Source organism: Capricornis sumatraensis, chromosome 13, assembly GCF_032405125.1.
Source record: "Capricornis sumatraensis isolate serow.1 chromosome 13, serow.2, whole genome shotgun sequence".
Taxonomy (NCBI): Eukaryota; Metazoa; Chordata; class Mammalia; order Artiodactyla; family Bovidae; genus Capricornis; species Capricornis sumatraensis.
Genome location: NC_091081.1, coordinates 48,900,707 through 48,914,929, shown reverse-complemented (window position 1 = coordinate 48,914,929; position 14,223 = coordinate 48,900,707). Strand labels below are relative to the sequence as shown.

At 36.3% G+C, this 14,223-nt stretch overlaps 1 protein-coding gene across 2 annotated transcripts in view; it reads right to left on the bottom strand.

Moving 5' to 3' along the window:
- RNGTT (RNA guanylyltransferase and 5'-phosphatase) overlaps positions 1 to 14,223 on the bottom strand; it is a 232,855-nt gene that overhangs the window by 40,423 nt on the left and 178,209 nt on the right. For both annotated transcript variants that reach the window (XM_068984909.1, XM_068984910.1), the window contains one exon: positions 3,450 to 3,516. In XM_068984909.1, coding sequence (XP_068841010.1) covers positions 3,450 to 3,516 — 67 coding nt within the window. The remainder of the gene's footprint in view (positions 1 to 3,449; positions 3,517 to 14,223) is intronic.

Here is a 14,223-nt window from a genome sequence, read left to right as displayed (position 1 = left end):
TCTCTTAAGCAAAGCCATTTCCATTTATTAAAGGTTATATCTGATATCTATGCCATATAATATAGTATATATTAGTTTAAAGAGAGAAAAATACTGGTACTTCATGACCAGAAGAAGTCAGATGCAAGGCAAGGGGCAGAGAAAGAAACTTAAATTTCTAGGCTAATCTCAAGCATTTCAACTATGATTTTTTTAAATTGTTTTCCAATTAACTTGTAAGCATTCTAATTAGATAGGATCTATATAGCATTTTCATAAGAACTGCAGGAATTATAAAAGAACCTCAATAATTAATGAGGATAAGAAATCCTTTCATAGCATATGAAAGAAACCTTTCCCATGGAAACATCAAAGGAAAAACATGCCCTAAAATAATGGACTTTTTTCTATTGAGTTGATTATCCAGGCATAAAGGGTTGACAAAGGATTGACCTCTGTCACTGGGCTTGATAGAAATGGCCTGAATAAAGAAAATGATATGTTAATAGATGAGGTGAGTGATGGAGGAATCACCCTCATACATACACTTATGCTTTTGAGATAATATGTAACATGTAACAGACACATACCCACAAATTCTACCCTTCCTTAAATGTATCATATATATCTCTCACTTTTTCATTATTTCAGTTCTAATAAGGGGAAAGAGGATTTTCCAAATCAGTGGATAGGAAAAAAAGTTGGGCTTTTACAAATGTTTCTGCTGAAACTTATCAAGATTCCTGGCTTTACTGTAGAATTTGGTGAACAGGATAGTGAGGGAGGCTTATGAAGAGACTCTTGCCAGCTCCACTTGTGTTCCAGGGATGTTAAAAATAGGAAAAAAAAAAGAAAGTACCTGAATTCCTGTCATTACTTAGGGAATCAGAAACATTCAAGAGGGTTCACAACTTAAGACCTTAACATGGACTTTTGAGTGTCTTAAATTAAGGAAGGTATTTAAAGAAATGCTGATGCTATGGTAGCTAAATAAGGTATTTAATTTAATAATGTCAATAATGTGACTAAACTCCTCAGTATTATATACCTTGTATGTCCTATTCAGGCTCAGTATAAAACCTTTGTTTTTCAAAGCATAAAAATATGTCATATACACAAGGGGAAAGGACTTTGAAAAGAAAAAACTTGGAGGATTTACACTACCTGATTTCATGACTTATTTTAAAGCCACGAAAATCAAGACTGTGTTATTAGTGAAGGCATATAGTACAGACACATGGGGCTTCCCTTGTAGCTCAGCTGGTAAAGAATCTGCCTGCAATGCAGGAAAGGCTGGTTTGATTCCTGGATCAGGAAGATCCCCTGGAGGAGGGTTAGGCTACCCACTCCAGTGCTCTTGGGCTTCCTTGGTGGCTCAGATAGTAAAGAATCCACCTTCAATGCAGACCTGGATTTAATCCCTGGGTTGGGAAGATCCCCTGGAGGAGGGCATGGCAACCCACTCCAGTATTCTGGCCTGAATTCCGTGGACAGAGGAGCCTGGTGGGCTACAGTCCATGGGGTCACAAAGAGTTGAACATGACTGATAAAGCACAGTATAGACACATAGGTCAATGGAACAGAATAAAGAGTTCTGAAATAGAGATGTACACACACACATATGGTGAACTGATTTTCAACTGAGATGCAAAGACACTTCAGTGGTGGAAAGGATAGTCTTTTTAACAAATGGTTTTAGAACAACTGGATATTCTCATGCCAAAAAGGGTTGGGGTATAGGAAGAACAATATTCCTCTTTACCTTGAACTTTGCATCACATACAAAAATTATTTCAATTAGATAATAAACCTAAATGTAAAACCCAGAACTATAAAGATTCCAGAATGATACACAGAAGAAAAATCTTTCTGCCTCTGGGCTAGGCAAACGTTTCTTAGATCAATACTAAAAGCAGGAGCCATGAAAAAAGAGTAATAAACTGAATTCCATCAATATTAAGAATTTTTGCTCTTTGAGGATCTTGTTAAGAGAAATCCCATATCTGATAAAAGACTTACATTCAGAAGATACAAAGAATGCTCAAAACTCAACAGTTTAAAAAAACAAACAAAAACAAAAAATGGCAAGTTTTTGAACACATACCTCACTAGAGATGTATAAATGGCAAACAGTACATGAGAAGATGCTCAATATTATTAGTCATTACAGAAGAGCAAATTAAAACTACAGCGAAATACTATATACCTACAAGAATGCCTAAACTCAAAGACTGACCATACCAAATGTTGATGATGAAATGGAGGAACTGGCACTCATCCTGATGGTGGGAAAATAGTTTGATAGTTTCTTAAAAAGTTAAAACACACAGCTACCATTTAACTCAGGCTTCCCTCATGGCTCAGTTGGTAAAGAATCCGCCTGTAGTGCAGGAGACCCCGGTTCGATTCCTGGGTCGGGAAGATCTGCTGGAGAAGAGATAGGCTATCCACTCCAGTACTCTTGGGGTTCCCTTACGGCTCAGCTGGTAAAGAAATTGCAGGTAGACCTGGGTTCCATCCCTGGGTTGGGAAGATCCCCTGGAGAAGGGAAAGGCTACCCACTCCAGTATTCTGGCCTAGAGAATTCTATGGACTGTATAGGGCTCGCAAAGAGTCAGACATGACTGAGCCACTTTCACCATTTAACTCAATCATTTTGGTGTTAGGTATTTACCCAAAAGAAATTAAAATATATGTCCATACAGAGACTTGTATACAAATGTTCACAGCAGCTTTATTTATAGCAGCCAAAAAGTAGAAACAATCCAAATGTCCCTCAATATGTAAAAGGATAGAGAAAATGTGCTAAAACCATATAATGAAATATTACTCAGCAATAAAAAGGAATGAACTACTGAAGTGTAACAACATGGGTGAATCTCAAAATAATAACTGAACCAAAGAAGCCAAAAGAAAGAAATACAGTATGATTCCATTTAGATAAAATTCTGGCAAGTGCAAATTAACCCACAGTGATTAGATCCGTGGTCACCTGGGAACTGGAGGAGAAAAAAGGAAGGGGAAGAGGTGGGGGAATTCAATGGGGCACAAAGACACTTTTAGGGTTGATGGATATGTCATTTGTCTTGACTGTGGTGATGGTTTCACAAGGGTAAGTATAACTGGATGTCAAACTGTACAGTTTAAATATGTATATTTTCTTACATGTCTATTATACCCCAATAAAGCTGTCAAAAAAATTCTACTGGGAAATAGGGTAATGAAGCTCTAAACTGTATTTTTCTTAGCTAATCACCAAATTGTACTGGTCAAATTTATTATGGGCAAGATTATTAAACTAACTGATTTATTGAAAAGCTGAAGTACTATTTCAGCAGAGATATGTAAAAGTAAACAAAATTAATAATTCACACTCCCCAATTTTTGTGATAGTTACTTGAAGGATTTTAGTGGGTTCTAGATGAACAAACTGTACCTAGGAAAAAATGTTAGAAAGTGAACAATCATACCTTGATTTGTGCAAAGGGTCTTTCATAACCTCCAACATAGAGAAGGCCAATGTTCTGAGGAAGCAACCTACAAATGAAAAGAAAAACATCATTTATAAAATATCCTTCCTTAAATATAAGGTTGCATAATTATCAAAATTTGCATAATAGATACTTAATATGAAAAAATTAATATCTATGCAACTATTCTTGTCTTTTGCATGATGGAACAGTAACCAGCAAAGGAATAATTCTTATACTTCAGAAAATGGTGGGTAAACATTGAAAATGGCAATTTAAATGTAAAACAATCCAATAAAATAGTAATTCCAGCAAAATCACTCCATAGAAGAGAAGTAAGCAATGCATAGATTTTAAAAATCTATGAGTTCAATTCAAAAAACACTCTCTGTCTTTCTATACCATTCACTACGGAGATAATATTAATACAAACCTAAATAGTTCACTCCCAAAATCTAACAGGAAAAGCAGACATACGAACAATTAACTACAACAGAAGCTGGTCTCTGATAAATGCTACTGCAGAGGTATTTATCATTGCAAGGTAGTGGAGTGAGAGGTACTTGCGATGGAGGGAACTGGAGAAGCCTGAATAGATGGAATTAAGACTTAACTCTGATGAGTGGGTAAAGCAAAGGGAAAATTTTATAAACTAAATTCTGAGAATGCAGAAGATTTGAGATAAAAACGAAACAAGTATGGCTCAAGAAAGGGATAAATTAGCTGGAGATGAAAACCCAAAGAAAGCTTAAAATGGGCCATGAAGAATGTCAGACTTCATATCTTTATTTCATAAGCCATATTTATTTTTTTATACAAACAATAAGTGCACATAAAAGTGAAAAGCCATCTAGAGGGTGGGGATAAACTGTCTACCTTTCCTGCATCCTTCCTTCCTATTTAAAGAGGTCTACCATTCTTGACTTCTAGGGGCTTCCCTGGTGTCTCAGCAGAAAAGAATCTGCCTGCAATGTAGGAGATGTGGGTTCAATCCCTGAGTGGGGAAGATCCCCTGAAGCAGGCATGGCAACCCACTCCAGTATTCTTGCCTGGAGATTCCCATGGACAGAGGAGCCTGGCAGGCTACAGTCCCTGGGGTCGCAAACAGTCAGACACGACTGTAGCAACTGTGCACGCACACATCATTCTTAACTACATGAAACATAATGAATAAGGAAATACCATCATTAGAACCATGCTGTATCAGGGCTTCCCTTGTGGCTCAGTGGTCAAGGATCCACCTGTCAATGCAGGACACGTAAGTTTGAACCCTGATCCAGGAAGATCACACATGCTGTAAAGCAACTAAGCATGTGTACCACAACTATTGAGCCTATGCTCTAGAGCCTGTGAGCTGCAACTGCTGAAACCCATGTGCCCTAGAGCCTATGTTCTGAACAAGAGAAGCCACCGCAATGAGAAGGCCATGTACTGCAACTAGAGAGTAGCCCCTGTTCACTGCAACTAGAGAAAAAACCCTGTGCAGCAATGAAGAACCAGAAGAGCCAAAAATATTTAAAAAAAAAACATTAAAAAAAAGAACTATATTTGTGGAGCATGTAGTCATGCAGGCTACAAGGAGCACATAATTAAAGTAACTACTCTATGGTGTCTTATAATCATTGTCACCAGGTGACAGTGTGAGCAGTTGTGTTATTACTGAAGGGGAGAACATGACAGCCTAAATTATGCCACTTCATATGTGGATTATTTCCAGCTGATGGCAATCAAGATCCAGAAGACTCAGGAAAAACTTACACCTCTCCCTTAACTACCTAAAAGAATTTAGATAGGGCGCCTGGTCCAGAAAAACAGCTATTACCATGATGTTATCTGCAAGTCTTACCTGCATGGCAGGGCAAACTTCTAAATACTACACATTAGGTCTTATTATCCTATGAGTCACTCTCTTCCCCTTTGAAGACCCAGGCCCTACTCCCACTCCTTAGCATAGGATGGCACATAAGCCTCAACTGTCCAACTTGCTCTTGAGTCTCTTATCACAGGGGATCCTGTATGTACCAACTTAAATATGTTTTCTCCTGCTAACTTGTCTTATGTCAATTTAATTATTAGACCAAAGAACCTAGTGCTGTGCTGAGTCACTCAGTCGTGTCCAACTCTTTGCGACCCCATGAACTGTAGCCTGTCAGGCTCCTCTGTCCATGGGGATTCTCCAGGCAAGAATACTGGAGTGGGTTGCCATGCCCTCCTCCAGAGGATCTTGCCAACCCAGGATCTAGGTTCAAATAACCTAGAAGAGAAGGGAAAAAATTTACACACCTACATTAACTTTCCATTGACTTGGTAAGACTAACAGAGCACACTTTTAAAGCATTTTCGATTTTATGAATTAGGTAAACAGATATTCCATCTCTCAGGAATATCCTCTGTTCCCTACATTCTTTAAAAGCCTATAAAGTATTAAAGGCCACTAAATGTTAGCCACTTAGTTGTGTCCAAGTCTTTGCGACCCCATGGACTAGAGCTCGCCAGGCTCTTCTGTCCATGGGATTCTCCAGGCAAGAATATTGGAGTGGGCTGCCATTTTAAGAGTGCTAAGAGCAGATAAATACAACAATAAATTAAACCAGTTTAGCAAAAAGCTACTTAAGTTTGGAATGTGAATCTTAAAGTAACACATTTTAACATGTTGTTGAAGGTTATAAATGACTAAAGGCATTACTTCTTTACTGGATGCAAGTAGAAAGCATGAGAAATGTCCCCAAATGTCTCATCTGGGAAATGGAGAATTTCTTCACCATCATTTGACAAATAAGAAATTAATCAAATCAATAAAACTTTAAATCACTCACAAATTGCTAGTATCACAAAATTAATGTTAGTTATATATAGCAGTGGTAATTTATTTCCTATACAACAAATGTTCACAAAAAGCTTGATAAACTCCTTTTAGAAGTAAGAATAGTCACTTCATACAAATAGATGCTAGAAAAGGAAGAGAATAAAAGCTGGCTGACATTTAAAAATCAATGCCTCTAATTACTATGCATATGCATTTCAGGAAGTGTGCCAATATATAATTTAGTGTCCCCCTCTTCCTCCAACTTGCCTATCTAATAACTACCTTCTAAACAAGAAATATCTTAAATATGTTAGTTACACAGCATATATATATTTTGCTTTTTAAATCTTGTTCTTTCTCATCCATGTACATATTATTCCTTACCATAAATTATACTACCACCTTCGTTTGAGTGGGTTTTAATATGTACCATAATTTAAAGGTTTGCTATGTGTAAAATAATTAATACTCTGAGAACAAAAATTCCAACTTATAAGATGGAACATTTCTTAAAATGCTTTTACCTTTCAAAAAATTATTTTGCCAGATTGTATGCATAATTATTGTCAAATAATAGGCACCGTTTCATTATGACAGGGTACTCATATGTTATACAGCAATCACATTTTAAATCCCAGAGTAAAGGCATTAATTCACCATTGATAGATGCACTTAAATGTATATGTTAAAAAGTATGTGTTAAAGTAAAAACCCTGACTCATTTAGTACCAGGTAATTGTTTTGCAACATCTGTTAGGTGAATATTAACATAATTTTTATACAAATGCTAATAACTCCCAAAATATTTGCTTATAATCAAATGCTTCTACAACGTGGCTACCAAAGAAATTTTTGGAATAAGAAGGCATTATTGGGAAAAAGAAAGAAAATCTATTAGAGCTTTTGAAAAAAGTAAAGATAGGCAAGACTGATGTTCATTTTGCTTCAATTTCCCAAATACAAATATTAACAAATATCTATTCTGGAAAGAAAGCTGCAAAATTATTTCCAGAAAATTTTCTCACATAAAGGAAAAATAAAACTTGGCAGGTAATAGAAAGAACATCATTTAAAAGAATCTCATTCATCATCATTCAGTGATGATATATCAGGCTTAGAAAAAACTGCTTTGAAAGGAAATTGAGTCTATAATTATTTCAAATTAAAAGTTTAAAAAAAGGCAAAGGGGATCTTTCTAAAAATAAGCTAAATAACTCAAAATTAACTGTTCTGTCTACAAGCCCTAATTACATTACCCACTAACTGATACACTTTTCAGCTGCAATAAAATACTTTGAAAAAACTTACAGTACCTTGAATACTGACTGACTTAAATAAACTCCCACTTCTAAGCCAAAGAGCAAGTTCCCCAAAGAGCAGACCATATCCAATACATTTAGTACCAGGGAAAAAGAGAAAGTCAAGGCACTTAGAATAGGATCAATAGGGCCCTTCTGAGTTTGAGAAAACGTACATTATTGAGAAGGCCTACATTATTCTTTGAGAGTTGTAATATAATGTAAGTAAAAGCAGCATATGCCATTAGGCACAGATAAAACATGAATGAGCAAATGAATAAGTTTATTATTATTCTTACAGACTTTTCTGTAGCCTACACTTCTCTCTTCTGGTTTGCTTTCTAAATACTTGTATAAGAGTAACAAAATGCTCTAGTGCTTCGTGAAAAAACAAAATCCACCACCACCACGTTTAAATAAAGAATTTGTGTGTTGCCAGAAATAAATTACCTGAACATGATCTTTGTGAAATATACACTGACACAAATAACAGAAATAATAAATAAGACTGGGGAAGGATAAATAAGATGCTGAAGTAAACAAAAGAAAGCTGAATCATTTTGCAAAGGTATATATGAAGAAATGCTCTTAGCCACTGATATTCAGAAAGTAAATACTAACATAATGTGTAAGCATATACAGATGAATAGTATACCACATTAAGGGAGCAACTTCAGAAAAGAGAATTTTGGCATATTCTGTAAGTCTACAAGTAAAAAGAACTGTATATAAATATAAGTCCTTGAGTTCATAAACTTGTTTCGCACAGGGGTATGGGTTAGTAATTATGAAAATACATCATATGTATATAAGAATTTAAAAAACAAATATTCCATGGATAAGGAGATATAGATTGCTCATTGTGCAAAGTTATAAATAAGAAAAGGGGAGAGGCTAGAGTGAACATAATAAATAATATTGGATTAGAATCAAGAGGTATCAACTGGAACTCTTGGCTTTTAATAAATTCACAGATAGATAAAGATATAAATATAAGTGTGTGTGTACGTGCATGTCAGTATACAATACATTCCTAACTCTGACAACTGACAGGGTCTATAATGACACCCAGCAGCAACGACCCTGCTGAGGACTTCGATCTGTGTTTCCAACCATCAATCTTCAACTAAAACAAAAACATTTGGCTCTTTAGAGAAAAGGTTGATTTTTGGACTGAAGAAGGAAAATTATAAGAGCCTAGAACATCTTGTGGTACTGGCAAGTCAGGAGGTACAGAAGAGTGATGACAGTGCATCAAAAACTCACAGAAGCCGAACTGAAGGTGTTCCAATGGCCAAAGCCAAAGCAGCAAAATCCAGGCAGAGTGCTGGCTTACAACCCGTGGAGTGAATTACTCCTAAGTCTTCAGTAATATGAATAAGTATATCAGGAAGAAGGGACAGTGGTTCTTTACATTTCAATCCCTATTAATGCACTGAGAAAGAATGAAGGAAACTGAAATTCACCATATTTGAAATATTTGCCAAAGTGAAATTGAAGAAACGTTATGATAACTATTGCTGCAGGCAAAAACCACTGAAAGATACTAAAACTAGAAGATGAAGGTAGGATGAGAAACATGACACTTGCCTAGTCTCAAAGTTCTTCCCCAGAAAACACTTATTAGTTACAATATATATACACACACACATACACACACAGTAACTTCAGGGTACAGAAATTCAGAAAACTAACCAAATAATCAAAATTACCAACACAACCGCCTTACCTGCCTTCCCCCCTCCACCACAACACAATGCACCTAGAAGGGCACTCTATCACTTCCATGGTGTTCTTCCCTAAAAGTATCCCCCCAAAAAGATCAGCCTAAGGGGCATTCTATGTAAAAACTGACTAATATTCTTGAAAAAGTGTCAAGAGCATGAAAAGCACAAGTGAGGTACTGTCACAGATTATAAGAAGATTATATTAAAGAGACATGAAGCCAAACATAAAAAAACATAGGGATGCATTTATGTAAGTTTCAAAATCAGACAAACCCAAACCCCAGTGTTTGGAGTTGGATACCTAAGTAATAAAAGTATAAAAAAGAGCAAGAAAGCACAGATGTACAGACAACGGTCATCTTTGGTGGGAGAGAGGAGCTTGTGAATGAGAAATAGCATACTGGAGGCATCTAGGGTGCTAGCAACATTTTCCTTCTTGTTCTGAGTAATGGTTAAATGTGTGTTGGTTATATGAAATTTTGTTAAGTTGTACATTTATGTTTTATGTACTTTTCTGTATATATATCTATTATATATATATACATATAGTATTAAATGTATACTATAATACTATAAAAGGTCTTTATATAAAAAGCACAAAAGAAAAAAAAAACACAAGCAATCAGTAAGAGAATAATACTGACTCTTATATGAGGGGTACAGTACTAACTGGTATATCAACATATTTTAATATTCTTGTATAAACAGATGAGTGTTCTAAGAGATAAACTTCTAGGGAATCCACAAGTCACTTCTTAGTGCATGCATTCGTGCTAAGTTGCTTCAGTCGTGTCCAACTCTTTGCAACCACATGCACTGTAGCCCGCCAGGCTCCTCTGTCCATGGAATTCTCCAGACAAGAATACTGAAGTGGGTTGCCATGCCCTCTTCCAGGGGATCTTCCCGACCCCGCCTTAGTACTGGAGCTACAAATTCTACGGAATAAATATAATATGAAAACAGAGAACTCACATATCTGGGCATGATGGTATAATGGTTTTAAATGGAACGACATTAAAATTTTTTTAAAAAGAAACACAAGTGCATTAAAAATGTATAGATAAAATTTCTACTTCCAGGCAAGGATAAGGGTAATAAGAACTGAATTAGGTCCTACTCCCTCTAACCAACTAAAAACAGTGTGGTACAATGGTTTTCAGAAATTGGTCAAAAGGTAGCACAGGTCAGTGGTTCCCATAGAAAGGAAACAAATAAGTGAGTCCTACCACTACCCCGGCCTACCACCTGGAGCTTTCAGATCACAGTGTCCATAAAGCCTAACACACTTACTATCTGAATCTCCAAAGAAAAAAGTTGCCAACCCCATTTCAAGACAAATGAAAGCACACATCTATGAGAAGACTTGTACCCAAGTCTCACAGCAGCTTTATCTGTAACAGGAAGACTGAAAATATAACAAATGTCCATCACACACAGGTGAAGAGATAAGTAAATTGTGACACAGCTATACAACAACAGGCTGCTCAGCAATAAAAAAAAATTGACTATTGATACATGTAACAATATGGATGAATCTAATGTTAAAAGAAGCAGGGGGAGAGAGGACACACCTATTGTGTGTTTCCATTTGTTTAAGATTCTAGAAAATGAATACCAACAGCATGGTTGCCAGAAAAGAGCATGAAGGGTGTTGCAGGAGAGAGGGAGAGAGGGATTAACAAAGGGCAGGAGGCAACTCTGCAGGGTGACGGATATGACCATTATCTTATTCCAGGAGTGGTCATTTCACACTCAAAAATCTAATTGCACACTTAAACTATGTACAGTTTATCATATATCAATTACTCCTCAATAAAGTTGTAAAAAGTAATGTACAAACTTCACCTTCCAAATTTTACTAAATATATTTTAAAAAGAAACTCGATAAATGTTCACAGGCCACAAAGCAAACTCAGTCTATGAATAACTCTTAATCAATCCACCCTGATCATTCTAAATGGCAAGTTGGTTTTTTTGAAGAACTGCCTGTGCAAACAGGAAGCAGAAGAGTCTGAAAAGTGGATTTTAACAGGGAAATCATTTAACACATATAGTTCCCCACATGCTTTATTATCTACTGATCATTAAGAATTATGCTATAGTTTACTTCTACCTACAAAAGAAGAGAGAGGAGAGTGATTTATATAGGGATTAGCCTCAAATATAAACATCTGAATTTCTGTGAACTTCATCATATCCACAAATTTTCACCTTTTTGAAAACTGACTCCACGATGTATATGTAAAGCACATTTGTTAAAAAAATAAGTGACTAAAACTTTCATTTCCTGTACTGGGAAATTCTGAATCTTATTTTATTTTCTCCCTCTAATTTTGTTGTACAAGTTTCCCTTGAATACTCTGCATGAGACTTTGATCGTCAGCCTTCCTTTTTCCCTGGGAAAAAGTAGGAACATTATGCTAAGGGGCCTTTTTTGCAGAAAAGTATAAAAGATGCCATGGAGACAAGAAACAGAGATTTAAGCTGAGTGGATATAATTCACAATCCATTTTTTTTCTGTCTAAATTATAGCACCATGTCACATATTACCAGCTATTTCAATAATAGCTATGATCAATCAAAGAGAGAAATGTCGTTTTTTAAAATCACAGACCCCAGAATGACTGAGACTGTTATATTCTACATTGAAAAGAATTACTGCAAATCTGAATTTCAGCTTCATAGAACTCTCCACAAAATGCTGACACATGAACTGTAAAAACTACCACAAACTGCCTATATGTCTCCATTGATAAAATATACATTATATTGATTTTCTCTTTACTATTAATTTTAATTTGAATACTCTTCTAAATATTACATATGCATCCCTTTTCTTAAAATATAAATTATGGTAGATATTGAATTAGTATATTTTCATTGTTAAGGCACATATTAGCTATCTTTATTAAGTAATTAATTCTTTATCATTTTCAAGACTCCACTTATGAAAGTGCCTATTTTGAGTTAACAGACAGTTCCTGCCTTAATTCAGTGTATTCTTTTGTTCAGAGTAACTTCTGACTGGCTTAGTTTATAAAGTCCTTGAAGGAACTTTTTACCTAGTTGAATAGCTCATGTAAAAGAATTTAAACTATAACAATTCACTTTAACCTTTATTTTGATATCTGTTCAAAACACATTGATAATTAATGAACTATTTTTAATTACTTCAAATTTAAAAGTGACCAGAATACTATCAATTCAGTTCAGTTCAGTTCAGCTGCTCAGTCATGTCCGACTCTTCGTGACCCCATGAATCACAGCACGCCAGGCCTCCCTGTCCATCACCATCTCCCGGAGTTCACTCAAACTCACGTCCATCAAGTTGGTGATGCCATCCAGCAATCTCATCCTCTGTCGCCCCCTTTTCCTCCTGCCCCCAATCCCTCCCAGCAACAGAGTCTTTTCCAATGAGTCAACTCTTTGCATGAGGTGGCCAAAGTACTGGAGTCTCAGCTTTAGCATCATTCCTTCCAAAGAAAACCCAGGGCTGATCTCCTTTAGAATGGACTGGTTGGATCTCCTTGTAGTCCAGGGGACTCTCAAGAGTCTTCTCCAACACCACAGTCGAAAAGCATCAATTCTTTGGCGCTCAGCTTTCTTCACAGTCCAACTCTCGCATCCATGCATGACCACTGGAAAAACCATAACCTTGACTAGACGGACCTTTGTTAGCAAAGTAATGTCTCTGCTTTTTACTTCAAATTTAAAAGTGACCAGAATACTATACTGCACATCAATTATTTGCTTATAAATCAATATTTATCCTTGATATAAACCTTGATCAACTAACAAATGTCAACATAATGTGTGAGATAGTTTAACTTCAGTAATGTAACAACCATAATCTAGTCTAAGTATATTTAAGATGAAGTTCCAGAATATCATATGCTGGGCTGACAACAGGAAATTATGAGATATTCATAAGTAAGACATCACTGGATACTGTTGGTGATGCTATAAAGCATGATACTAAATGTTACCCATCTGCCTAGGACCATGTTTTATAAATGACTAAAAGATCCTCATGCCTTTACAGTGAAATCAATGTGATTATTCCCCCAAAACAAGATAGAAGTCTGAAAACATTAGTGAAAGAAGCCAGTCACAAAAGGACAAATTGTATATTGCACTTTTATGAGGTGCACAGCACAGTCAAATTCATAAAGACAGAAAGGAGAACAGCAGTTACCAAGACCAAGGTGAGAAAGAAACACACAGTTACCGTTTAATGGGTACAGAGTTTCTGTTTAAAATGATCAAAAAGTTCTGGAAACTGACAATGGTGATGGCTGTACTGTACTGGGTACTTAAGATCACTGATTTATAAAATTAAAAAATGGTTACAGAGGTTGTTTCATGTTATGTATATTTTATAACAATTTTAGGAAGTCCCAAAATACCATTCCTAAAATACAAGTCTATCAACAACTTCAAACATTTTTCTCTTAGTGATTCCCAAAGAGATTGTTCCAGACCTCCTTCCATCTCTAAATCTCCTTAAATCATCTTTCTCCTATCATTCCAAAAACACTTTCATTTTTCATTGAGTGGAGAAACCTTAGTCTTGAGGTATCAGTTTATCTATTTCCCAATTCATCTGTTCAGTTCAGTTCAGTTCAGTTGCTCAGTCGTGTCCGACTCTTTGCGACCCCATGAATCACAGCACGCCAGGCCTCCCTGTCCATCACCATCTCCCGGAGTTCACTCAAACTCACGTCCATCGAGTCGGTGATGCTGTCCAGCCATCTCATCCTCGGTCGTCCCCTTCTCCTCCTGCCCCTAATCCCTCCCAGCATCAGACTCTTTCCCAATGAGTCAACTCTTTGCATGAGGTGGCCAAAGTACTGGAGTTTCAGCTTTAGCATCATTCCTTCCAAAGAAAACCCAGGGCTGATCTCCTTTAAGATGGACTGGTTGGATCTCCTTGCAGTCCAAGG